At 45.7% G+C, this 24,535-nt stretch overlaps 2 protein-coding genes across 4 annotated transcripts in view; both read left to right on the top strand.

Moving 5' to 3' along the window:
* The window catches only part of GRB2 (growth factor receptor bound protein 2), a 56,819-nt gene extending 42,656 nt beyond the window's left edge, over positions 1 to 14,163 (top strand). For both annotated transcript variants that reach the window (XM_064728431.1, XM_064728430.1), the window contains exons 3-6: positions 3,375 to 3,472; positions 7,817 to 7,939; positions 10,265 to 10,433; positions 11,809 to 14,163. In XM_064728431.1, coding sequence (XP_064584501.1) covers positions 3,375 to 3,472; positions 7,817 to 7,939; positions 10,265 to 10,433; positions 11,809 to 11,994 — 576 coding nt within the window. In that variant the 3' untranslated portion in view covers positions 11,995 to 14,163. The remainder of the gene's footprint in view (positions 1 to 3,374; positions 3,473 to 7,816; positions 7,940 to 10,264; positions 10,434 to 11,808) is intronic.
* Positions 14,164 to 15,343: 1,180 nt separating this feature from the next.
* Positions 15,344 to 24,304, top strand: SLC25A19 (solute carrier family 25 member 19). 2 transcript variants are annotated; one of them, XM_064728348.1, is made up of 7 exons: positions 15,344 to 15,510; positions 15,618 to 15,763; positions 16,253 to 16,408; positions 17,110 to 17,280; positions 18,069 to 18,252; positions 19,401 to 19,531; positions 20,672 to 24,304. In XM_064728348.1, the coding sequence occupies exons 2-7, from the start codon at positions 15,638 to 15,640 to the stop codon at positions 20,870 to 20,872; spliced, it is 969 nt and encodes a 322-aa protein (XP_064584418.1). In that variant the 5' UTR covers positions 15,344 to 15,510; positions 15,618 to 15,637; the 3' UTR covers positions 20,873 to 24,304. The 2 variants fall into 2 exon arrangements, with proteins under 2 accessions (XP_064584418.1, XP_064584419.1); XM_064728349.1 differs by having other exon boundaries at positions 15,358 to 15,528.
* The last annotated feature ends 231 nt before the right edge of the window (positions 24,305 to 24,535 follow it).

Below are 24,535 nucleotides of genomic sequence, written 5' to 3'. Positions count from 1 at the left end.
ATTTATAATCAGAGAGCAGTGTCAGATGTAAACATCAAAGACAGATACATTAATGCACAAGATTCCTGTGTGTCCCTGAATTTTTAGTTACATTTCACTAAAGAATGTTAGTGGCACAATTTTTTTTGAAAGCTGAAATTTTACAGGACTGTTCTGCAGTTTTCATGATAATAGAAATAGAAAACTCCATAACTTCCTAAGAACTACCAGAATTCCAGCCTTGTGCATGTGAGTGCAAAGTTGTCCTGAATTTAAGGCACTTCAGTCCAAGTCAGTTTTGCTTGGCTGAGCGCTGGGGGCAGCCCCAGGGGTGTGTGACCCTGTCACAAGAAATGCTTTTGCAGATCTGTGTTGTGGAGATGACTCGTGCTGAAATGATACAGGAACGTGGAGCTCTGGAGAGCAAACAGCGTGTTCTGTTCTGTTCTCTCTGGAAGAGGCAGAAAGGGGAAGCCAGGGGTGTTCCCAGGGTGAGTTCTGTGTCTGTAGCAGGGCAGGGATCCCTGGCTGCCTGCCAGGGGATGGAGCTGGGACAGCTCCTTGAAGTGATCCTGGAAAGGACAAGGGGCTGCAGGTAGCGCCAGCCTGGGGGTGTGAGGCAGGAAAAGGGCTTGGGAGCAACCCAGCCGCTCATGGAGGGCTCATCCCTGCAGCACAAGTCCCCTGAGCAGGCTGGATGTGCAGATACACAGGCAGTTACCTTACCCTGCCTTTAATCAGCTGGTTTTTATTCTGGTCACAGAGCTGTAATGCATCCCTCCCTCAGCACTGCTCCCTCGCTGGCATTTGGCTTCAGGCCAGGCATTAATGAGTACCCCAAGCCCGATGTGATTTGGCTCCTCCAAATCCATTAGCATATCTTCAGAGCAAGATAAAACTCATTAAAATAATTTACATTTGGGTGTTAGAATTAATGATAACTTTTTAATACCTACGGCCGAATCCCCAAATCTGTGGCACTGTCCTTCAGGTGAAACTACAATTTACCCATTCTTTCTGGAAAAAGAACAGACTGCCAGATCCTTTAACTGTTCTCTGATGGTGATGAAACAAGTCTGTAGCATGATAAACATGAGCTTATCAAAGCTCATGGGAGACATCTCTGATAAAGGAATGCATGCCCTTGTGTAAGATTTGGCTTATTAGAAATCATATTAAAATATGTTGTGTTTGAGTTGTGTTCTGTTGTGCAGGACTAGTGAAGGCAGCTTGAGGTACAGAACAGCCCCAAATGACTGATTCTTGCAAGCTGTGTGCTGAAATCTTTACATGACTGACTTACAGATCTGGGCTTCAGCTCATGCCCTCCCTGGTCTCTGCACAACTCACTTTTGCACACCTATTTTTGATCTCTGTCATCCCTTAAATGAGCTTTGCTTGGTTGTATCTTATGCAAGCTGTTACTGCTCTAGAGCTCAGTCCCCAAGGGGACTGGGTGCCAGAAGCCAGCTCGCTCTCAGACCAAGGCCGCGGGTCAGCCCCTAGCAAGCAGGGTGATATTTAGCTCTTAGTGCTTAGGCAGCTCTTGTGATTTCAGCTTTGCTTGCTAGGTAGCTTTTCTTTTGGCTTAAGGCTCCAGCAGACGGTAGAGAGAGGAGAAGCAGCAGACGCTGGCTGTTCCACGAGTGTGGCTTTATTGAAGGGGTCCGTGAAGGGTCTCAGCTCTTCTTCTTCCGAGTTAGTAGGGGTACAGTATGCTACTTTTATACTTATGGTCTGGATCTAATCTTGACCAATGGCAAAGGTGTTAGAGTGACTATAAGTGACCAATAGTAGGGTTTAACACAATATTGCCTTACATGGCTATAGGGATAAGGTACAAGGCGGATGTCCCTGGAGACAGGAAACTTCTTTGCCGCTGTGTCAGCATTCTATTCTCCAAGGGGCTCTGGCTAAACCTGAGGGGTTTACTACAATCTCTATTCAGTCTCCCAGAACTGCTGCTGGTGTCTCTCCCTGTGTTTGATGCTGAGGAATCGGTCCCTGCCCAGGCTGCTGTCCCACAGCTCCAAGGCAGACCAGCAGACATCAGCTGATCCAGGGCAGCTCTCCATGGGTGAGCTCTCACCTCAGAGCTGTAACAGAGCCGTGCTTGAGCTGCTCAGCACCTGTGCTCAGATGATGCCAGCTAAAAGGCTGAACTCTGCTGTGCATGCTGGAGCAGTGCTGTACATAAATGCATGGAAGCCCAAAGTAGTAGCTGCACTAAAGATAGCTGGAATGTTTCATCCACATGTAAGTACTTGGGATCTTTTCAGTGTTAAAGCCTCTTCAGCTGAAAATATCCAGAAATGGGCCTTAAAGGTGGGTGTCTTTGCTCCCCTGAGTTCTGTAGGTGTGGCCCTGCTGCTGTGCTATCTGCCCAGTGGAATGTACATCCCACCAGCCTCTTCCCTTGGAGGGAGGAACATCCAAGTAACTGTTAGCCCCTGTCATTTGCTGAGGAAGCTCATATTTTGCTCTCTTTCATTTGCCACATTTCATTTCAGTAGGTTTTGAGGTTTTTCTCTGTCATACATAGCAGTCAGCAGTGAGGCAGATCTAGGGTGTTGGTGTGTCAGTTTTGAAAGGCAGCAAGCACTGATCTTTAGAGTTTAATTTTCTGATGCACTCCAGTCAGCTGTAAGAATGAGACATGCACTTGCAAATTTTTGTCTGGTTTTACTTTTACTTTTTCCTTTTTTTTTTAATTTCCTCTCACCACCCTTGAAATAAAGAAACATAATGGCATAGCAAAAGAGTTAGTTTGAGGGTTTGTTGGATATATTCTCCATAACTCTGTGTGTGCAGTATGTGATCTCTGGATCTGCCTTCGTGTTTCTTTCTCTTTGCATTTCCTCATTTTCCTGCGTTCAGGCAATGTTAATCATGTGATACTTTTGTGACTTGAGGCTTTTTTTCATGTTGACAAACACAAAATCATCTTGAGGAGAGGTAGTTTCAAACAATAGCATGGTTTTATTTACAGAATATAATACAATATTGGAGGGACTGCTTTCAGTCAGTGCACCAGGCTTGCCTGTTGCAGCATACCAGTTGACAGAAATTCAATGAAAAATAAAGCATCAAAGTTTTTAGAGCAAGCATGCTTTGAAATATCAAATTGTGCTTTTTAAAACTACCTTTTTATGTGGCTCCTCTCTTGTGACTCCTGATCTTTCATTCATGTTCAAAATTACAGGAAGAAAAGTATCCCCTTCAAAAATAAAAAGAAGGAACTTTGTTCATCTACATTTGCTGTTTGAATGTGTTTAACTTTATTAATGTAAAAACTGCTCAACACAAATGGGAAGAATTAACCTGGTGCCTTCATCAGTCTTGCTTGTATCTTGAATATATCTCAAGCTTAATGTTTGTTTGCTTCCTTCCTTCAGGTTTTGAATGAAGAATGCGATCAGAACTGGTACAAGGCAGAACTCAATGGAAAAGATGGCTTCATTCCCAAGAACTACATAGAAATGAAACCCCATCCGTAAGTAGAGCTTTTGGGATGGGCTCTCCTGCTCTTACTCTGGGCATCCTCACAAACAGAAGAATGGTTTTCTGCTAAAATTTTACCTGATCCACTCAAATGTAGAGACAGATAAAGGATAAGTTGTGTGTCTCTGGCTGTAGTGTTTGCTTTAACTCCTCTCACAGCAGCTGCATGGCAGGGTGTTGTGGGAGGCTTTTCTGGTGCTTGCTCTGGTGGTTTTTACAGTCAGACAGAGCAATCTTGGAGTTAGCAGCCATAAACCAGCAGAAAATCCTTGAACAGTGAGTTTGTACTCCCACTGCCCCAGGAAAAGTGTCTGTGTTCTTGTGATGATTCTCAATTTTACTTACGGAGCAGCTAAGAGTAAAAATCATGGCATTCACAGCTCTGCAAAAGGTGAAGGGTATTTGGAGCTGAACTTGTAGTGTGTCTGTCACATCCTGAGTGCAGAATCACAGAATTGTTAAGATTGGACAGGACCTGTAAGAGTCATCTGGCCCAACACCTTCCTCACAAAACAGGCTGACCTCAAAGTGCTGTTACACAAGTATTGTTGCCTTGAACTGCTGCTCCAAAGAGCTGTGTTTGAGTAACTGCTTAAAACTTTTCCCCCTAGGTGCAATGAACCCAGCCTATGAAAACTGTAGCATTTTGTGATTGGGTATTTTCTTTGTGTCAGTTCATGTGTTTCTGCTGTCTTCTGCTAAACTTTGGTTCTCCAACCTTTGAGATCCTGCAACATCTGAACAAGAACAGCAAGCTCTGGGTAACAGATTCAAAGGGAGGTTTAGGAGGGAGAAGCAAAACCTGTAATCAGGGGTTTTACAAGAAGCTGTAGCGTTTCATTTGCTCACAAAAGCTGATGATTAATGTAAGTGTTGGCTGTCATTATATAATGAAGATATTGCAGTTAAATGCAATCAAGAATTATTTTTCTAAAGGCCCTTTTGAAATAGCAGAAGGAAGCTTCTGAGGGCCTGGCCCCAAGAAGGAAGAAGAAGTGTCTTACTTTAGGGCAGCCAAGTGGGAAGTGAAGCAAGGACACACAAGAAAATTCTGAACATTTTTAAAGCCTTGTTTTCTGTAGTAACATGTCTGGTTTATCCTGATTGTACCAGTCCACTGAGGATCACAAATCCACATTGCAATGTCTCTCATATTGATTTGATGCTTGTACCTTCTCATGACAATTTTCCAGGCATTTGAGTTATCCTGCAGTGATGTCTCCTGTGATGATCAGTGTATTCTGTGATCCTCCATGGAGTTTTGTTTTAGAGGAATAGAGCTGTCAGTTTTTCACCTTTTCTATATCAAAAGGGAATGAACAATATTTGAGCCTGCAAGTGGGTGAATTTGGTAGTGGTTTTAAGCATAGTTAATTTGCTTTTATCTGAAGGTGTTTTAAACTGCTGATGGCATCTGGATGGAGGCAGTGTCATGTGTCAGCAATGCTGAGAGTCTTAACTACTGTATTTTAACAACCCTGGGAAATGATGCAAAAGATTTTATAGCATAATGTTGGCTTAGCTGTATTGCAGACCTCTCTAGTCATACAGGTCATACAAAAAGCAAACTGCAGGCAGCTGAGCAGTGAGAAAGAGAATGTTCCTTTACTCACAGTACCATCAAATTGTTTTCAAGAGGTTTTGGAAAGAAAGCAACTGAATATGGCTTTAAATCCTGTCCTAGGATCCAAAACTTAAATCTTCCAGCTGCACAGCTGGTATTAAATGCCATGTTTCTCCTTACTTGTATCTTGCAAATCTTACAGATCACTTTGTAACTCCCAGCAAATGAAGCTGAAAGGAAAATGTGGCACTTTTCAGTGACCAGCCTTACCTAGGGATTAACCTGAAGGGTTGATCTGAATTACCACCTCAATTAACAAAGCAAAGACTGAGCAGAGCTAGGCAGGACAGAGAAGAGCTGCAGGAAGCTCTGGGCAGGGAAGTGATGGTGAAGTCACAGCAGCACCCTGCTCTGGAAGGGGGCAGGAGAAGACTTTGCTGTTTATGAAACACAGCATGGATCTGATCCAGGCTATCTCAGGGCTTTGTGTTTGTTATCAGCTTGTCCTGGGGATATTGCTGAAGTCTCACTTTGCAGCATTGTAATTTCTGTGGAGGAACTGGGCCAAGTGAGGTGATGGTGCGAAGTGGAGCCGAAGGAGTTGCCAAAGTGCCGGTGGAGGGGAGGCTGGGAGCGATGGGAGCTGAGCTGTGCAGTCAGGGCAGCTCCCTCTGCCTGTGCAGCATCAGCAGCAATGCCTGCTTTGCTCTGCAGTGCTGCCAGCATGAGTTTCACCTGCATTACAGAGCTTGCTGGAGTCAAACCTTATCAGGCTTACCCTGCAGAAGAAAAGTTGTGGGAATGTCGTTGTCACTTTCCCTAGTTCTCCACAAGTGATTTTTGACATGCTGTGGTGTTCGTTAATTTTTTCAGACATTCTGTAGCAAACATATGTGCACAACGCTTCTGCTGCTGTACAGCTGTGTTCTTATGTAGACAGTAGTCCTGCAGAATAACTTTGTTTCATCTCTGGGGTTTTCTGTTCATTTAATTCAGGTTCTTTTACTCTGGCTAATGTGGTAGTAAAGCTACAAAACTGCAAGGAAGCTTAAGAATTGTGAAAGATTTTTAGTGAAGTGCCTTAGAAGCAGCTAGCAGCAGAAAACTTACATAGCTTGCCCTTGTCACTTTGGAAGTGTTATTTCATTTAAAAGAATAATGCACTTCTACTTTGTAGTGACTCAGTAAAATTTAGGGGGAAAACAGGTGAATTGTGGAGGTTTCAGGAAGGATTCTATTAAGCTCTTTCAGGCTTTCCTTCTTCCTTTATAGAGAAAGGTGAAGTTGTTTTTTTGTGTTTAGGATGAAACTGTCACATGAGTAATTGAGAATTATTTGAGAACTAAACAGGATTAAGACACTTTGTAAACAAGAAATATGGTGAGATATCTAAAATCATAACATAAAGCTTGCTTCAAGCAGCATTTGGCAGAGAGAATATTCAGGTCTTTCTGACAGTAGTGCCAAAAGCCCAGGAAATTAACTACTGGCTTTGATTTCTGAAGGAGTTTCACTTAATAGTTTCTCCTGGTTGATTTTTGTGGGCAGCAGTGTGTGCAGTGAGGGACAGATGGGTCTCCTGGGGTGGTCTGCCACCACCTCACCTCAGGCACCAAGAGGTGCTAAGCCACCCAGAATGTACAAAATACCATGAAATTCTTAACCACTGGGAATAGGATGGTTTAGGGAGGAAGCTTTTCCTTTTTATTCCTGGGGATAAAAGCACAACGAGAGTTTCAAGCGGTAACTGAATAATCAGTCCTTCTTCAGCTCTAGAGGTAGTTTCCCCTTACAGAGATAGATCTGGTGACTTCTTGACGTCACAAGAGCTCCAGCTTTTCTTAAGAATGACTGTTTCAAGGAGGATTCTGCAACTCCTGCCTTGTTGCTGCAGCAAAACCTTCAGTGCAGACAGTGGGCTGTGTGAGTGGAGCTCTTGTTACGAAATGCTCTCCTCTAAGGTCAGTCATCTGTGTGGGTGTGATAAGTGCTGCTGTGCTGTGTGATCTGTTCCTCAGAGCTGAAAGCTCTGCTTTTTAGTTGTGAAGATGCTTCTGCTTTTCTCATGCCATGTGACCTACCACTCATCCCTTCTTTGCCTTTAATCTTGGATTAGTCTAGAAATGCAAATGTAAATGGGGGCAAGGATCCTGTGACCAGTCTGTTGGTCAGGGCTGACGATCTGGTGGCCTGAGGTAGGTTCAGCCTTGGTGTCATGGTCAGCCTGTGGCTGGTGAGAATTTTGGATGTGGTTTTCATGAGGCTGCTCCTTCATGTGACTCTCCTGTGAAAGCTGCTGGATTGTCCTGCCTGTGGGAGAAAGCAAGAAAAGAGGCTCCTGAAACAAGTGTCATCAGCATCTTTTCTGGAACAGAATCCATGCCTAGCTCAGCACTGCTCTGCAGTGGAGCAGAGAGACCTTGAAGGAACTTTTCTCACTTGGTCTGTAAGTGCTGTCCTGGCACCTGCCTCAGCTTTCTGACAGATGATACTTGTCTAGGACCGTAGGGCGCAGAGATTGGGCTCTGGGCTGCAGGAGCAAACAGCTGCTGGATGAAGGTACTGATTCTCTCTGCTGAAGTAGATGTGCCTTACCACCTGATCTGAAAGAGACAAGAAATTGGTTTAGATACAAAATGCACTTTCCACGTGTGCAGGATGGGGCAGTGCATAGACAAGATCTTGTTTCTGGAGCTGTGGTGTTTCTGGCTCTTCCATGAATGGATTCAAATTCTTCACTTTTCCTCCTGTTTTCTTTTCCTCCCCACACAGGTGGTTTTTTGGAAAGATTCCCCGAGCGAAGGCTGAAGAAATGTTGGGCAAACAGAGACATGATGGTGCCTTCCTCATCAGGGAGAGTGAGAGTGCTCCTGGGGACTTCTCCCTCTCAGTCAAGTAAGTCATGCCCAGGAGCAATTGTGTGCTAATCAGGCATCTGCTGCTCCTTTGAAGGGTGAGTAAAGGGCAGGTGATTGTCAGCCCTGAGGAGCAGGAATAACCCCACAGATGCCCTATAGCATTCCTGTTCTAGTGACACTTATTCCCTCTCTAATAGAACAAACTTCTTTGCTCTGCTTTGCAGTGAGCCCACAGGACTGACCTGGTGGCTCACACAGGCCCAGGCAGTGTCTGTGGATCCCATTCCTCCCTCTTACAGCCACAAAGCACCCAATGTGGACAATTCCCATCCTCCTTCACTCCTCCCCTGCAGTGCAAGTTATTCCTTTATCTTCCCTCTGTGTTGTACATTTGCAAGTACATTTTTCTCTGCTTGGCACATACCATGAGGTAATATTCCCACTGACTAGCACTGGACATGGAGCTGTGAAACCAGAGGTCCATTTGAACTCTCACAAGTATATTCCACATGGCTTGGGAAGAAATTCTTCTCTGTGAGGGTGGTGAGGCCGTGGCACAGGTTGCCTAAAGAATCTGTGCCTGCCCCATCCCTGGAAATGTTAAATGCCACGTTGGACAGGGCTTTGGAGCAACCTGGTCCAGTGGAAGGTATCCCTGCCCATGAGAGGAGGGTTGGAATGAGGTGGTCCTTAGGTGATTCCCAACACAAGCAATTCTGTGATTCTCTGATCTGAAGTCACTCAAATAGAGCTATTAGAAACTTGAAAAGATATGTGAAGTAATTTAATGTAGGATGGGGATGGGAGGGAATCTGTCCTCAGCAGGTTGATTTTGGCTATTTTGGTTTTTTAAGTATTTTCTGTAATCTTCCCCTTTTCTACCATAAATAAACAAGATTTTCTTTAGAATCCTTACGACATTTTTATTATTCATGTGCAATTCCAACTGACTCTGTTTTCTGTGGCTGTCAGTGATCCATCTCAACAAGATTTGTTTCTTTTTTTTTTTGGTCATCTTTGGTTTGTAACCAAATTTTTGTCCTTCTGTACAGCAGCACTGAGTCATGCCAGCAAACTGGATTAAAGCCACTGGTTTTAGAGATGTTTATATTTCTGTCTAGGATAGAATCATCCAGGCTGGAATATTAGATATGAATGGAAGCTTCAACTGCAGAAAGTGCATTCCTTTAAGAAACAGAAAGTTACAGTGGCATAGCTGGGCCTGCTGTTCAGCCTGGTGTTGCCATCTGGTGGTAATGTCTCAGCTGGGTGGTTTTTCCTGTGTGTATAATTTAGGAAAGTCCTTTTCCTAAACAGTGATCTGTAGGATTTGGAATGGTGAGAAGCTCAGAGGTTGAGGAAGGCAGAGCAGAGGCAGCACCCAGGAGTTGTTTCAAGGCAGTGTCTGCTTTCCCCGCTCAGGTATAGGTGCCATGCATGCCAAATGGGAACAGTTGTCTTCTGTTTTCAGTGTTTTAGGCTGAAGTAAAATTACCAATGTGCCATTCATCTGGAAAATCCCAGTGGACCTGTCCAGAGTTTCTCTTTATTCAGAGTAAAACCGTTGGAAATGTAGCTTCAATTGAATGCCATCATTTGTCAGAAAAAACACTGAATTTGTTTGTTAACACAGAATTGAAGTTCCTGGTTTATGTGTGCAGCATCATCTTTGAACACTTTGGGGTTTGAGGGATTTTTGTCTGTTGCATTTTGTTTTGGGGTTTTTTTTAAAGACCAGAGAGATCCTTTTGTTTCCTAAGAGAGCCTTTTGGCCAAGTCCATTCTGGTTGCCAGAGGAGCCAATTCTGCCCTCCCTGTGGCAGTGTTTCCCAGGAATTTGCCTGTAATGGCACTGGTGCTTTTGCATTGCATTGTAGCACATCCCCAGTGGTGCTGTGGGAGGGAGGGACTGGGGCTGGGAGAAGCAGAGGGCCATGGCAAGAGGAGCACAGACTGAGAGTGGCTGAGTCAGTTGTGAAACTGCTGTGAAGCTCTAAACCAAACTGTGAAGAGCTAAACCAAAGTGCTTGTGCTGTTTATCTGGCAGTTCTGTGTTTGAGGATGTGAAGTGGAAAGCACCAGGGTGCAGCTGTGTTGCTGTGACCTTGCAAAGTCCCTGGCATTTGTCCTTGGGATTCTGCACCATCTTCATCAACACAGGTGATGCTGTATGTAACATACATCAAGAAGTATGTGTGATTCCAGTTATGGGATTGCAGCTGTGTTAGCAGTGTCATTGACAGTTTTCACTGTGCCCTGAGGGACCTTCTTGTTCCAAACTCTGTGCTGATGATCCCAAAAGGAGTTGCCCATGGCTAATAATGTGCTAATGTGCTCTGTGTTCTTCATTCTTTCCACACAGGTTTGGAAATGATGTGCAGCACTTCAAGGTGCTTAGAGATGGAGCTGGCAAGTATTTCCTTTGGGTGGTGAAGTTCAATTCTTTGAACGAGCTGGTAGATTATCACAGATCCACATCTGTCTCCAGGAACCAGCAGATATTTCTCCGGGACATTGAGCAGGTGCCACAGGTAAGAGAAGTGTCCCTGTAGAGTGCCCTGGTCAGGCAATTGCAACCACAGTCTGAAGTGGGATTGCATTTTGGAGTAAGAAAGAAGCTGACTGATATTTTTTCTTGTGAAAGTGTATCTTTAGATCCTGAAGTCAAAATTTTACTGGTAAATAAGCTGCATTCTTGTGCAAAGCCTACCAACACTCCTGCTCTCCCTGGAGTTGAGGCAAAATGATTGTTGCTGCTTAAATGTTTGTCTTGTTTTAATGCTTATAGATTCTGTTGCAGGAAGATAATTTGATTCCTGTGAATTAAAAATAGATTTGCTCCTGTTATAGGGCACAGTTTAAAAGGGTAGGGAAGTGCTGGCTTTATGGTTGAACTTGTGATCTTGGGTCTTCTTCAGCCTAAAGAATTCTGTGATTCTGTTCTGGTTTATACCTGATCATAGCCAAAGTGCAGCCCTCAGTGAGGCTTTGATTCTGGCCTTTCCTGAAGAGTTGGTTCCAGCATATGGAGAATCTCTGGTTTGGATCTAGCCAGTGTAAAGAGAATCCAGAAACTGTTATGAAGTGCCAGCAGAGCAGCTTGTGTATATCCAGCTCTGTATTTTGTTCCATTTCCCAGGTCAATCAGAGTGTTGTATTTCATGTAACTGCATGTTTTGTCAGTTCTGGGTAAATCCTTTTGCTTCCTTGTACAGCATTCTGCTTCTAGCCTGAAGACAAGGGTGTGGCATTTGTGCAGCTGTCCAGGTGCCACTGGCAGCTTTGTCACAGTTTGTCTGAACTTGGCTCTGCACGGTCAGGTCAGGGATAAACAGAGGGGGAGAAAAGAGCTGGCTGAAAAGGACAAGCATGAAGAGAACTTCCTGGCCTCACGATTTTAAGACTGCAAATGTATTTTAAATGAACTGTTAGTTTTCCATCAGATAGGAAGACTTGCTGACCAGGCAAAATGTTCTGTGACAGAAGAGTTAAGGAAAATGTGTAAAATGTCAATATCCAGTTTTTAGGGGGAACTTTGTGTAGATCAATAATATTTGTGTTGTCAATTATGAAAACAGGACAAGTAAACAGCAATATTACTGTATTGCTATAGAACACAGATTTACAATAGGCCATGAAGAGTGAAAAATGTTAGAAAAACATCAAAATCATCTCCTCTATTTCAGCTGTTTCACAGGAACTTGACCTTTTTCTGAGGTGTTCTACAGCCTGTCCATTACTGTTTTAGCACCTCGTTGCAGCTGTTGGGAGCTGGCTTGCAGGGAAAGGGAGTAGCCCAAATGTTTATTGTTAATCTTCAGTGTAAGACAGCTTCTGCCCCGCAGGAGCAGGTGCCTGAGTGCCGTGGGGGATTCTCACTGTGTGTGTTTCTTGTTCCCCTTTCAGCAACCAACATACGTTCAGGCCCTGTTTGATTTTGATCCCCAAGAGGAAGGAGAGCTGGGCTTCCATCGCGGAGACTTTATCCAAGTCCTTGACAATTCTGACCCCAACTGGTGGAAGGGAGCGTGCCGCGGACAGACGGGCATGTTCCCTCGCAACTACGTGACCCCAGTGAACCGGAACATCTAGAGAGAAATATTAGAGATTATTTAAGGAAACCAGAGAAACAGTAAATACACATACAGAGCCTAACTGCAGCCAGTGACCCAAACATCACACGGCGCTAAAACCAGAGTCACCTGTCACCGTGAGGTGATCCTCCTTCCCTCAGAGCGGAACTTCAGGGGCGGGGGGAAGAGTTCAACTTACACACCAAAACTTATCTTAAAGGAAAAAAAAGGAAAATAAAAAAAGGAGAGAGAGAGAGAAAAAAAAAAAAAGAAAATAACAAATTTCCTCAGCTGCTCCTGGGTTATCCCCTTTTATTCACTCTTGTTGCGAATGAGTGTTTTAAGGTCACTTAAGGTCTCACCACCACAACTCTTCTTGTTTCCCCCTCCTCCTCTGTCCATCAGTGCATGAAGTTTTAATGCCATATAAAGTCCTAGCCAATGCAGTTAAAGGAAAAGGGAGAAACTCTGCTGGTATTTTCTCTCTCTGCAAACGGTCTTCATTTGACATGAAGGGACATGAGAGAAGAACCAAATCCACAGTCCTGCCTTTAAAAAAAAACAAAAATCATCAGTTTCTGCTTTTGCCTTCAACATTCAGCATTTCTTGCCTGGGAAAGATGAGGTGTTAATCTAATTTTTATTGTCTCTTCTCCTTTGGCACTTTCTTCTGAAGCTCAGCAGCTTCCAAACAGAGGAAGGGAGAAGAGTTGTGTGGCTTTTTGTTCTCTTTTTTACTTTTGAGTCACAGAGCTGCTTTGAGAAACTCCAACGTACAACTGAAGTCTATTAATGCTGTGCTGACAGCTTTTTTGTTTTTTCTTAAAGGTGTACGGTTGAGCACATTCTGTAATTTTTTCCATAGTGCCTTCCCCTTATTTTCTTTTTTATTATTTTTTAAGTTAAAAGGACAGTCCAGAGCTTTTCAGAGGATTTTTTTTTCTGCCTATGTGTAAATAAATACTATGGGGGAAGGGGGCAAAGGAGGGTGGTTTTATCAATGGACACTTGAGAAAAATCTACAAACAGAGATGGAGCTTTAATCTTCAGATTTGTCTTACTGTTCAACTTCCCTTATTCCAAGGAAAATAAAATCAAGGCATTCAAGTGGCAACTTAGGCTGCTCAGAGGTGGAGAGCTGCAACCAGGAGCCTCAAAAGAAGTAAGAGAAAGGGGAAAGTTCTGATGAGGGAAAATGAGGAAGAATATTTTGGGGAGGGAGGGTTAAGGGGGGAATTTGAGAAAAAATAGCCCTGAGATGTCCTACAAAATGTACATTCCTTTGGTGGAAAACTTCATAATGCAGAGAAACCTCAAGAAATAGTGCTTGAAAAAAAACTTTACGCTCTTAGTGAATGTTTCTACGTGGTGCATGTGATCAGCCTGTCTCCTCGGCCTGGATAGGCAGTATTTGCAGTCGTGTTGCTCTTGAGAAGTGGAGTTGGCATCCCTGTTCTCCAGTCTCTCCTCCCTCCTCAGGTCAGTGTTCCTGTTGAAGTAGCTCCCGCCCGCTCCCGTTCACAGCAGGCTGTGTGTGACTGTTCCTCCCCACCCTGCACCCCGGGGCGTTTCTGGTGGCCCTTTGCTCCTCACCAGAGCAGTGTGACATTAAATTGGACAGAAGGAAAGCAATCAGCCCGCAGCGCTCTCTGTGCCAATCTTCAGTTGCGTTGCTTTTCCCTCGGTGGCCGTTTGGCCGGATCCCTTCACCCCACCAACACACCCAACCTGCAGCGGAGATCTCCTCCCGCCCTGCTCAGCACGGGCAATCTTTTGTTGGAGGGTGCCTTTTTTTGTAGTAAGTGTTACAAAAGTTTTACTCCTGAGATGAACTCTGCCTTACACTTTGATTTTCCAGCAAATGAAAGAGAGAGCTACCCTGTAGAGTATTACTTTTTCCCCCTCTCCTTGCTAGCTGTCACTCACTTTCTTCCCACTTTGTAAAGTGATTGGAAAAGGAATCTATGGCATTCTACACCTGGACCATTTGATTGTTTCCTTATTTTGGAATTGGTGTATATCATGCAGCCTTGCAGACATATGTCTTGTGTGTGTATATATATTAAAAAATTTTTCTGTGTTTAAATAAAAAAAAAGGCCTATGTACTTAATCCTTTAACTCTGCAGCAGCATTTGGTAGATAGTAATTAACTGTGAATAATAAATATACATTGAATTCTTCACTTGAGCATCTGTCTGTTATTTCAGTTACCTGACCAAGCTATGACTGAGTTTGTAGTTCAGACACTTCTGGAAGGGGGAGGTGGTGCTGGGCTGGTGTGAGCACAGCAGCCAGGCTCAAGCTGTTGTGGTTTGAATCTGCTCCATCAGGGGCCTGCAGATTATTTTCACTTCTGTTACCTAAAGAAGAACGGCTCTGTTGGGCTAACAAGGTGCGTGGGCAGCTCTCTGCAGCTTCTCCTCAGCCTTTGCTAATGGTCAGAAATACCTGTGAGCATGAATGGTGTAGTCAGTGTTAACAGAATAGGAAGAGGCCTACATGGGAGTTTTCAGTGGTTTTTGAGCAGTTGCTCTTAGTTACTATGTTTAAATACTGATGATGTTGAGGTGGAAATGCCTGGATACTTGTACAATTCTTTATTTTTCTTTTTTTGTGCCAGAAGTCAGTATGGAAAAGCCACTATGTGATTTGAAGCGCTTGGCTTTTTTTGTAATGCTGTAGCAGAACATATTGCTTGAAGTGATGTTTTACTGTAGGCTGGGTTGCTTAGAAAATCTCATTCCCCTGTGCTTTATCCAGACAAGGTTTGTTGGTCTGTGGAGGTGGCAGTGGGAGCAGTGCTGAGGGCAGTGTGGGCTGTGTGCTGACCTTCCCCGCTCACAGCCCTGCCTCGTGGGACCAGAGAAGGGCAGCAGAGCTGGGCAGGACTCTGCATCCAAGTGCGATGAGGCAGGGCTGCCTGAGGGAGCGGGGCTTGTTCAACCTGGAGAAGAGAAGGTCCAGGCAGGACCTTTTTGCTTTCTACAGCTCCCTGATATGAGGGTGCAGCCAGGTGGGAGTTGGGCTCTTCTCCCAGGTAACAAGTGACAGGACATAACTTTAAGCTGCACCAGGGGAGCTTTAGGTTGGACATCAGGAAAAATTTCTTCATGGGAAGGGTGATAAGACATTGGAACGGGTGGCCCAGGGAGCTGTCACTGTCCCTGGGGGTGTCTAAGGAAAGACTGGATGTGGCACTCAGTGCCATGGTCTGGCTCACAGGGTGGTGTTGGCTCGCAGGTTCTACTCCACAGGTTGGAGTCCACGGTCTGAGGGCTTGTCCAGCCCCACCGGGCCGCGCGTGTTGTGGGCGCCGTTCCCGGGACTGCATCTCCCAGCGGCCCCCGCGGCGCGCAGGCGCAGTGCGGAGCGGGCGGCCGCGCGTGAGGCGGCGAGGCGGGAGTCGGGCCAGGGCCGGACAGCCCCGGTGCCGCCGGGCTCGGCTCGGTCCCCCCGCTGGTGGCTGCCACTGGCGGGGCCGGGAGCTGCGGGGCAGAGGGAGTGATGCAGAGGGGCATCTGTGTGTCCTGTGGGGTGAGAAAGGAGTTTGGGGTGAGGAGGGGCTGTGGGCCTTGGCGTGAGGGGGCTGTGGGGTGGGGGCTCGGTGAGGGCGGGGCTCACTGCTCTGTTCCCCTGCCCAGGCTGGGCACAGCCGGCAGGCATGGTGGGCTACGACCCCGAAGGCAGGTGCGTGTCCACGGCGGAAGCGGCTGTAGCAGGATCGGCGTCTGGCTTCGTCACTCGGGTCCTTGTCAGCCCCTTGGACGTCCTCAAGATCCGCTTTCAGGTACCTCACTCGCGGCGTGCCCCGGGGCCGGGATGAAAGAGCGGCAGAGCTGATCGTGTCCTGGGTGAGCAGGTCACCCGTGCAGCCAGAGAGCACTGAATCCCTCATCAGGCCTCGCCTATGTTGTGTATAGGTTATGCAAGGAAGTAGGGCTATCCTGTGTCCACGGCTTCTATTTATACAACTTAACTTGTGTGGGAATGGAATTTTGTGTTTCTCAGAGTTCGTTCTCCTGTTTTTGCGAATGACTTACACTCTCTGACTGAATTTCACCATCATCCCTCCTGCTTATCTTTGTGTTCATGCACATTTTTATTCTTTTAGAGCCCTTCATAAACAACATCCCAGTCACATCTGAATGTGGTTCTGTGGGAAGACAAAATGTCATCCCTTAGCATTGGCTGGCTGACAGGGTTGTGAATTCCTGAACTGACACTTGAACCAGTGTTGAAAGGTGAAATTGAAAATATTTTCTCCCCTTTCCTCCAGCTCCAGATCGAGCAGCTCTCAACCAGAAACCCCGCGGCCAAGTACCACGGCATGCTGCAAGCTGTGCAGCGCATCTTCCGGGAGGAGGGGCTGACAGCCTTCTGGAAGGGCCATGTCCCCGCTCAGATCCTGTCTGTCGGCTTCGGAGCTGTTCAGGTGAGGGCACCAGGCATCACCTGGGCACACTGTGGGTACACAGGACACTGCTCTGCTCCCTCTGACTGTCTGTGTTCAGGAGTGGGAAGGTTGTAAAGCTCTACAAAGCTGCTGAATAATTCCAAAGTTAATATTCCTGAGCTGTCTGAATAGACTGGAGCATAGTGAGAGCAAACTGAGCTCTGTCTGTATCTGGTGTCATAGATAAGCCCTCCCTACTCCTTGACATTTGGTTTAGTTGCTCATGCCCCAAGCCTGGGCAGTTTTTTGCTTCTAGTCAATGCTGTCAGCCTAAGGGCTTCTTAGGAAAAAATCAGTGAAGCTGATGAGGGTGTTTTGCACAGCACTGTTATGCTTTATTTGTAAACATTAGTGACAGCTTTAGGAGCAGCGGCTGAAAGGACAAAGGAAAGCATATCTGTGACATAGCACTCCTCTGGAGCCACAGAACATTAAAATGAGTTTTTCATTATTCTAAATGCAAGAATTAGCAGAAGTGTTGGACACTAGAGTATCCCAAGCATTCCTTGGGCTGCTTAGTGATTTTTACACGTTGCAGGTTGGGGAGGACTTTCGAAGGACGAAGAAGGCGGTAACAGCAGGGAGGGGTGGAGCTGTTGGTGAAATGAGAGGGGAGTGGGAAACCTGTGTGAGTCATTAGCATCGGCTTCCTGACCCGCGCGCTTTTGTTTCTCTGCAAGTTCATGACCTTCGAGAGCCTGACGGAGCTGATGCACAACTTCACCTCCTTCAGAGCCCAGGACTCCTTGGTGCACCTGGTGTGCGGGGGCGTGGCTGCCTGCGCGGCCTCGGTGGCGGTGCAGCCCGTGGACACGCTGCGCACCCGCTTTGCTGCCCAGGGGGAGCCAAAGGTGAGGCTGAGCGATCCATCTCGGCATCCATAGCAGGGGCAATATTCCACAGCTCTGAAGGTGCACGAGGTTTGAAAGCACATTCAGCACTGTGGGTTAAAATGAAGGAGCAGGTGCTGTTATGGCCAGTGTTTGCTCTGTTGCCAAGTTATCCTTCGTGCTGTTGACACAGCTTTCCTCATTGTGTTTTGGTGCTTCTGATGCAGAAAGGAGAAACTGCCCTTAACAGGATAACTCAGTTTTTTTGCTTTGGCTGTTGGCTTTTTATAGAACCTGCTCCCCAGACTGTTGAACATTGCATTTTTGAAACTTTGCACAGGCAGAGAGTCATGTTTAGATAATGATGGGGATGATACTTGAAATTAGTCACGTTTCACCTGTGCTTCATGTTCTTTTTACACAAGAATTGGCCTCTGCACTAACTAGCTCTGTAATAATTGGATAGATTTGTATCAGAGCCATTTCTGTATTTAGCCTGCAGTAGAATTATATTGTATTAATTGTGTTGCAGGAGTTAGGAACTGTTAAAAGAACAAATAATTATGTCTGTGATGCAGGTGGTCTCAGGACTCAGCTCCATGCCTTGTTTCTTTTAAGTCACAAGGGCCTAGCAGAGAATGCTGTGAGGGTGTGGAAAATCACCTTGCTCATCACTTTGTGCTGAAGATACAGTCAGTTGTATTTTGGGCAGGGGAATTCCTATAGCCATTACTGGGAAATGACCTGACCTTTGCTTGGCTCTTTTTAAGTTCACTGGAAAGTCACTCAGCCTGTTCCTTGTTGTGCAGATTTACCTCAACCTTCGCCATGCAGTGGTGACCATGTACCAGACAGAAGGGCCTGGGGCTTTCTACAGAGGTTTGACCCCCACACTCATTGCTGTCTTCCCATATGCTGGTCTCCAGTTCTTCTTCTACAACATCCTGCAGCAGTTTTCCAAATGGGCGATTCCAGCTGAAGCAAAGAATGGAGGTAGGAACTTGGGACAGTGATGGTTGCAGTCAGGAGAGAAAGAAGATGAATGCTAGTTTGGTTGACTGATGTAAGCTCTGTTGGTCCTTTCACATTTTTTGATGCAACATCTGAAAAGTGTCTCTTATTTCCCACCTCTCATTTTTACCCCTGCAGGGAAATGCCAAATTAAGTACAGCAGAGTTTACAAACAGCTCCCATTGTGCAGTAACTGATGGAAGTGGGTGGTTGGGAAAGTGAAGTGTCACAGGCCAGGGTGCTCTTTCTTTAGCAGTGTCACCTTACTGATACTGTGGGAAGACAGTGCTGCCATAATCTTTCTGTTTCAATCATGTGGGGACAGGACTCTTGGATTTCTGTAGTAAATCTGCCTGCAGATTCCAGCACAGCTGTTAGGGAAGAGGATTCATTTACTCTAATTTAAAGCTGCCAGACTCTTGATTTGGTATTTTTATGTTGATTTCTAGCTCCATTGTAAGAGAACATCATCCTGATGCAACCTGCCACCTTGGCAGTGCTAGATACCTGTGCCTCCTTGAGCAAGAGGCATGCAGCAGCAGCATGAGTTTGTTCCTCAATGGAATTTCTTCAGCAGAGGAACTTGACTTTCCAATGTCTGCATATTTAATTTTAGGTGGCAGAGGCCGATGGTGGTTTTGTGCTGGGACCTCATGTTTGTCAGGAAAAAGTTTAATACAGAGCTCACTTCCCACAAGCCTCTGAAATCATCAGGCAGTGTCAGCTTGAGACATTCCAATCCAGAGTGCATCAGCCTGAGCAGTCAGGGGTGCAAGATTTCCAATGACCAGGCTTTACTGGGAGGGCATGAAAACTTTCATCCACTGGCAGCAAGTTGTCTCTGACTGGGGATTGGGGTTTATTGAGCAGAGCAAAACCCTAAATCAGTATAAAGGACCAAGAGGAGCTGATCCTCTGATTCCAACAGACATTGCAAGCCTGAAAAAATACAGCTTGAGATTCTTTGGCTGAAACTATTGCAGAAGAGGTGATGCAACTTCAAAGGACTTTTTTTGACTTTATTTCTTGTGAAAAGTGATTTTTAACTTACCTCTTATGCTGTTTAATCAGAATTCCCTGATAATGCTCTTGTTTTCCTCCCTGTTCTCCTTTCCCTTTGTGTTTCTCAGCCGGCGTCAGGAACCTGGTGTGTGGCAGCTGTGCTGGAGTGCTCAGCAAGAGCCTCACGTACCCTTTGGATCTGGTCAAAAAGCGCCTGCAAGTGGGCGGCTTTGAGCACGCCCGGGCAGCCTTTGGGCAGGTGAGAAATGCTGCAAGTGCTGGATTTTCCTGACTGTGGCTAGTCCAGTGCACTGGAATGCAGTGACAATCCACCAGGGGAACCTGTTGAGTTCATGTTTGGGTTGGGAGCTCCCAGTGAGCACTGGTGTCATTTAATAATGTGAATTTATACGTGAACACACTGGGTTTATTTTATCATAGGTCCCAGGAGGGACCTGTCCCACATACCTGTGCTCTGGCTTGTCATCCCTCCCCATCAGGCATGCAAAGGGCCATTGATTTATTTTTCTTTTCTAGTTGCAGCTTTGTTTTTCTCATTCAGAACCAAATTACTAGCAGAGGATGACACTGGCTCTGTGCTGGAGTCACCTGGCTGTCAGGCTCCTCTTCTGCAATTAATATTTTGACACAAGAAATAGGCACCAAGTGTTCGTGTGTTTTATGTATGGGAATAGCCTGAAATACAAAACAAATTAAATACTCTGGTGTTCTTTAGCACCATTGTTAGCACCTTGAAAATATAGATCTTTCAAGGAACTTCCTCTTTTTTTTTCCATGAAATGTGGAAGTTTTCTGCTTTCCTTAAAATTCCTGGGATCTGAGAAGGAAATCAGTCTGTACCCTAAGAAACTCTTGAATAGGATTTTGATGTCTCAGCCCATTGCATTGGGTGCTTTTCCTCCTGCAGTAAGATACAAAATTTGTTCTTAGCATTGATGTGTCACAAGATGTTAAAACTTCACAGTATAACATGACAACATGCAGACAGCTAATTTGGAAACTTCTAAGTGTTGTAGCTATGTTTGCTTTCTGTCAGAAAACTCAACATTTTTTCCTTCTTAGACAGTGAAGGGGATAGAAAACAGCAATTATGCAATCTGAAATAATGACTTCACAAACCTCTTTAAAGTCAGGCTGTTGTTGCATGCAGAGGTTTTACAGCCATTTTACAGTGAATGATGTGCATCAACCATTGCTGATGCTGTACATTTCCTTTATCCTGCTCTCTCTAAACTCTCTCAGTTAGTTATTATATTATCCAGAAAGGCATCTCCAGGCTGCATGTCAAGATGTTTCTGGGTATAGTTTGGGGATCTTTGTGGTTTTTTCCAGTTGTCCTGAAGTTTTCTTGTTTAACCCTGTTACATTTCTCTCCCAGGTACGGACGTATGGGGGTTTCCTGGACTGTGTGAGGCAGATGATGCGAGAGGAGGGCCCAGGTGGGTTCTTCAAGGGCTTCTCTCCCAGCTTGCTGAAGGCTGCCTTCTCCTCTGGCTTCATCTTCTTTTGGTACGAGCTGTTCTGCAGCCTGCTGTGCACCATGAAGAGCCCTGAGAGCACCGAGAGGAAGGAAGGCTGAAAGGGACGTGTGTGGCTGCCTGCTGTTCTCCTCAGGAGGGGACACTGATGGCCTTGCTCTGTCACGAGCATGTTGGAAATGTCAGGGCTCCCAGAGCTGCCCCAGCCTGTGGGGAATCACCTCCTGGGACCAAGCAGAAGGAGAAGGCAACTGCAGTTCTGCTGGAGACACTGAACTACTTGGCTGGGAGCTGTTACACAGAGCACTTTCCTTCTGTCTCCTCTCATATCAGTGCACATTGAGTGGTGGGAGGGGGAGCAAACAGACCACTCCCTAGCACCTCCTGTGCTCTGGAAAGGCACCCAGTAAAGTGGGTGAATCCCTGAGCTGGCCCTGGATCCCAGAGAGGGGGTTCTGGCCCAGCCTGGTGCTGCTTAACCAACCAGACACCGCTTGCTAGCCCTGCATCTGCACAGCTTTGTTCCTTTGCTCTGTGCCTGCTGTTTGCACCAGACTCTTGTCTCGGGGGTGCACAGCTCGCTCTGTCCTGCTGGTGTAAAGTCAGGTAAAGCCACATCAATGCACAGACCCTCAGTTTTCCTTTCCTTTGCTGCCAGCTGCTGCTTCTTGGCCACCACTTGCTAGCTGAGCATTCTCTGTCATCTTAAACACAGCATCTTCTCTGATCCTGCTGGATCAGACTTGTTTCTCCTTTAACTCCAGTGAACTTGATTGTATGCTGAATTCCCTTTTCTCTTCCTGGGTGTCTGGCCATACATCTCTTAGGGATTTCAATGCCTCACTCACACTTTTTACAAGCAAACTTGCATATTAAGAGCCCCATTCTGAAGGGATTCAATGCACAAACTAAATTTTTACTTCAGGGTGCTTCACTTCAAAGTAGTGAGTAAACAAATGCTGTACAGAGTTAAGAAATAATTATTCTAAGCTGGAATAATGAAGGGAAAGTCCTGTGGAAACTAGTAATTTTTTTATCATTATTTATTTAACAGCACCTCTGAATGTGTTTCTGTATTTCTGTAATGGTCTCAAAATATTTCAGAACCTCAGTCCTGCACTGGTGCTAGCAGATGAAAATGTTTTGACAAGATTTGCTGAAGTGAAAGGAATGAACATCAAATGGGAATTGGTTGGCTGAGCGTGGTGTTTCACATGGATGACTGAATTAGAGATGGAAAAGTGTTTTTCAGGAGTTTCAAAGGTTTTATGAGTGGTTAAAAAAACCAACAAAACCTACCAACAACTCTGATTTATGTAACAGGGGAAAAGAGGAAAATTACTTTCTTCCTCCTCTTTTATTCTGTGTTTTTTCAAGCCTAGCAGGGTGTGGCTGGGCTGTGTGGAAGGCAGAGTTCCCAGCCCTGCCATACAAAAGCACGTTAGTCATCTGCAAGGGGTGGATAAGGCAGAGCACTGCAGTTATTTGGAGGATGGTTTCATGGTTTTTAACACAAAGCTTTTCCCAGCTCTTTTGCAGTATTCAGGGTGTTAATCCCAAATGCTCTGGCCAGATTCCAACGTGACCAATTCCATTCCATTGACGAAACTTCTCCTGGCAATTTTGAGCATATCAGCATTGCTCACTTATCCTGAGCTATTGTGAGAGGCTGTTTTTAAAAAACAGCTGTTTCACTGGTGGCTGAGGTATCTGGAGAAATCCCTTACAAGCCCAGGCTGAATAACTTTATGTCTGCTATGGGTTTGAGATCTTGGAGTACAAAGGTGCAGAGCTGTGTAAAATTAAGTTCATTCACCAGTGTCAGTGTCAGGCAGGAGGCCCATATGTGAGTCTTAAAGAGGGAGAGAGAGCTGCATATACTCTAAAAATGGCCATTTAGTGTAAGCAGAAAATGCAGGAAATGTGGAGTTTCTCCAAGTGCCTCAATCCTATTGTCATTTTCCTGTGTTATTTAGGTTCTTCTGAGATTCCTCAGAATATTCTTAACGATGTTTAGCCCTTGTTTATTGTTCACCTGTTGTTCTTGGAAAGACATGATAAAGAGTAATGAACTCAGCCTCATGACATCCTTCTGAGGGAGAGAAATGTCTCTTTTCAAAACAGATACAGGTTGGCTTTGTTACTGTCCTTTGTTGCTGGTGAGAGGAATGCTGGCATGGTTAGCAGGGACAGGCCAGAGCAGAAAATATTCAGTGCTGACCTAGGCTTCCTTAGGAAATGGGGTCTCATCCATCCTGTCTAAACATTGCAAGACTTGTTTTCCATTTTCTGTCAAATAGCTGCTGTCAAACTGCACAAAATAGGGGGAAACTGGTTGGGAGCTCAGCAGCAGGCAAGAGCAGGAAGATCTGTGCTCTGTTAAGGTGAGGTTCCTCGAGGGTGCTGTGGAGCTTGAGGTGATGCTGGTATTGGGCAGCTTGGCTGTTCCACAGACAGGGCAGCACTCGAGGGTATGGAGCAGCTTTTCTTCTCTGGGGTCGTTTTTTCCTCCCCTGGGCATTAACTGAGCTTGCCTCCACCCAGCAGATGGCAAAGGGAGTTTAAGTTGTGCCTGTCTGGCCCAGGCTGTGGAAGAGACACCCCCTGGTTTAGGCTGTGAGTCACAAGTGTTACAGGCCCATAAAGGCATCTGGGCATCCAGTGAGAGGGAGAAAGATGTGACAGCCTCAACAATCTTAGGAGCTGCATCCAACAATCACTTCTTCACCTCTGATCAGCAGCATCTGTCCTCATAGATTTCTCAAGTGCACTTTGCTGGGGAAAGCACTGTGTGAGTGTTGATTTCTCTGTGGGATTGAGGCTGAATGAAGCACTAGGACACATCTTATTTCTCAAGCTGCTCTGGCAAAACACATGCTGTTATGAGCTAAATCTCTAGAATCAGAGGAGCAGGAGATGGGAGAGATCTGTGGTCACCTTGTTCTCTGAGGTACTGGGACAGAAATGCTCTTGGAAGCTGCTGCTCCCGTTCAGTGTGAAGTGAACATGGCAAATGCCTCACTGTGAGGCTTGGCCGATTTTGGCCCTTGGGATTTCTTTCCAAGCTAATCCTATCACCAGGGATTTGCCTGCAGTTCACCTCACAAGCTGCTCAGCAGTTGCATTTGTTTTCTTCTTGTGCCTTTTACCATGAGAATTGTGCCCCAGTCGTTTGCAGCTCCACCACGCACTGAGCCAGCCTTGGACACACAAGATCTGGGAGGAACTTGCTGATTCCTGCAGTGCTGGCTGCCTCACCAAGTTCCTAGGACAGCCCCACTCTCAGGATACTCATCCAGAGCTGCACAGCATCATTTTTGACAAGAAATTAATGTTTTACAGTCGGGACTGGAATAGGTGGTGTTTAATTTGGATTTAAGTTTCTCTTGTGATGTAGAAACTGTAACAGTGGCATTTTGCTGCGTTGCCAGAGTGGATCTCTTGCAGCTGCTCTTTCCTGAAAGCATTTGGCACAACATGCACAGTGTGTGCCTACCTTTAAGACAAGGTACATTAAATATTTTGTTATGCAGTGGCTGGCTGCAGTTGATTTATTCCTTTCCTCTGCTGGGCCCTGCAGGAACATCGTGGCCCTCCTGCTGCCTAAAAGAGAGAATAGTCAGGGCCCAGCCCATAGGGCAACAGGAGCCATTTGGATTTCCCATCACTGGCTTGTGGGTGCTCCTCAGCCGTAGGCAGAACTGTACCCTCTCTGCTGGGTATCACCATTGAGAGCTGCACCAAAAGGGATCAGCCAAGGGGGA

The sequence above is a fragment of the Zonotrichia leucophrys genome, chromosome 18 (assembly GCF_028769735.1).
Source record: "Zonotrichia leucophrys gambelii isolate GWCS_2022_RI chromosome 18, RI_Zleu_2.0, whole genome shotgun sequence".
Classification (NCBI taxonomy): Eukaryota; Metazoa; Chordata; class Aves; order Passeriformes; family Passerellidae; genus Zonotrichia; species Zonotrichia leucophrys.
This window is presented reverse-complemented; position numbering and strand designations above follow the sequence as displayed.

Excerpts from the sequence above, each read along its gene's own strand:
- SLC25A19 (XM_064728348.1), top strand. The coding sequence starts at position 15,638 with ATGGTGGGCTACGACCCCGAAGGCAGGTGCGTGTCCACGGCGGAAGCG. Across the intron at positions 15,764-16,252 it reads TCCTCAAGATCCGCTTTCAG|CTCCAGATCGAGCAGCTCTC; the intron begins GTACCTCACTCG and ends CCTTTCCTCCAG. Across the intron at positions 16,409-17,109 it reads TCGGCTTCGGAGCTGTTCAG|TTCATGACCTTCGAGAGCCT; the intron begins GTGAGGGCACCA and ends TTTCTCTGCAAG.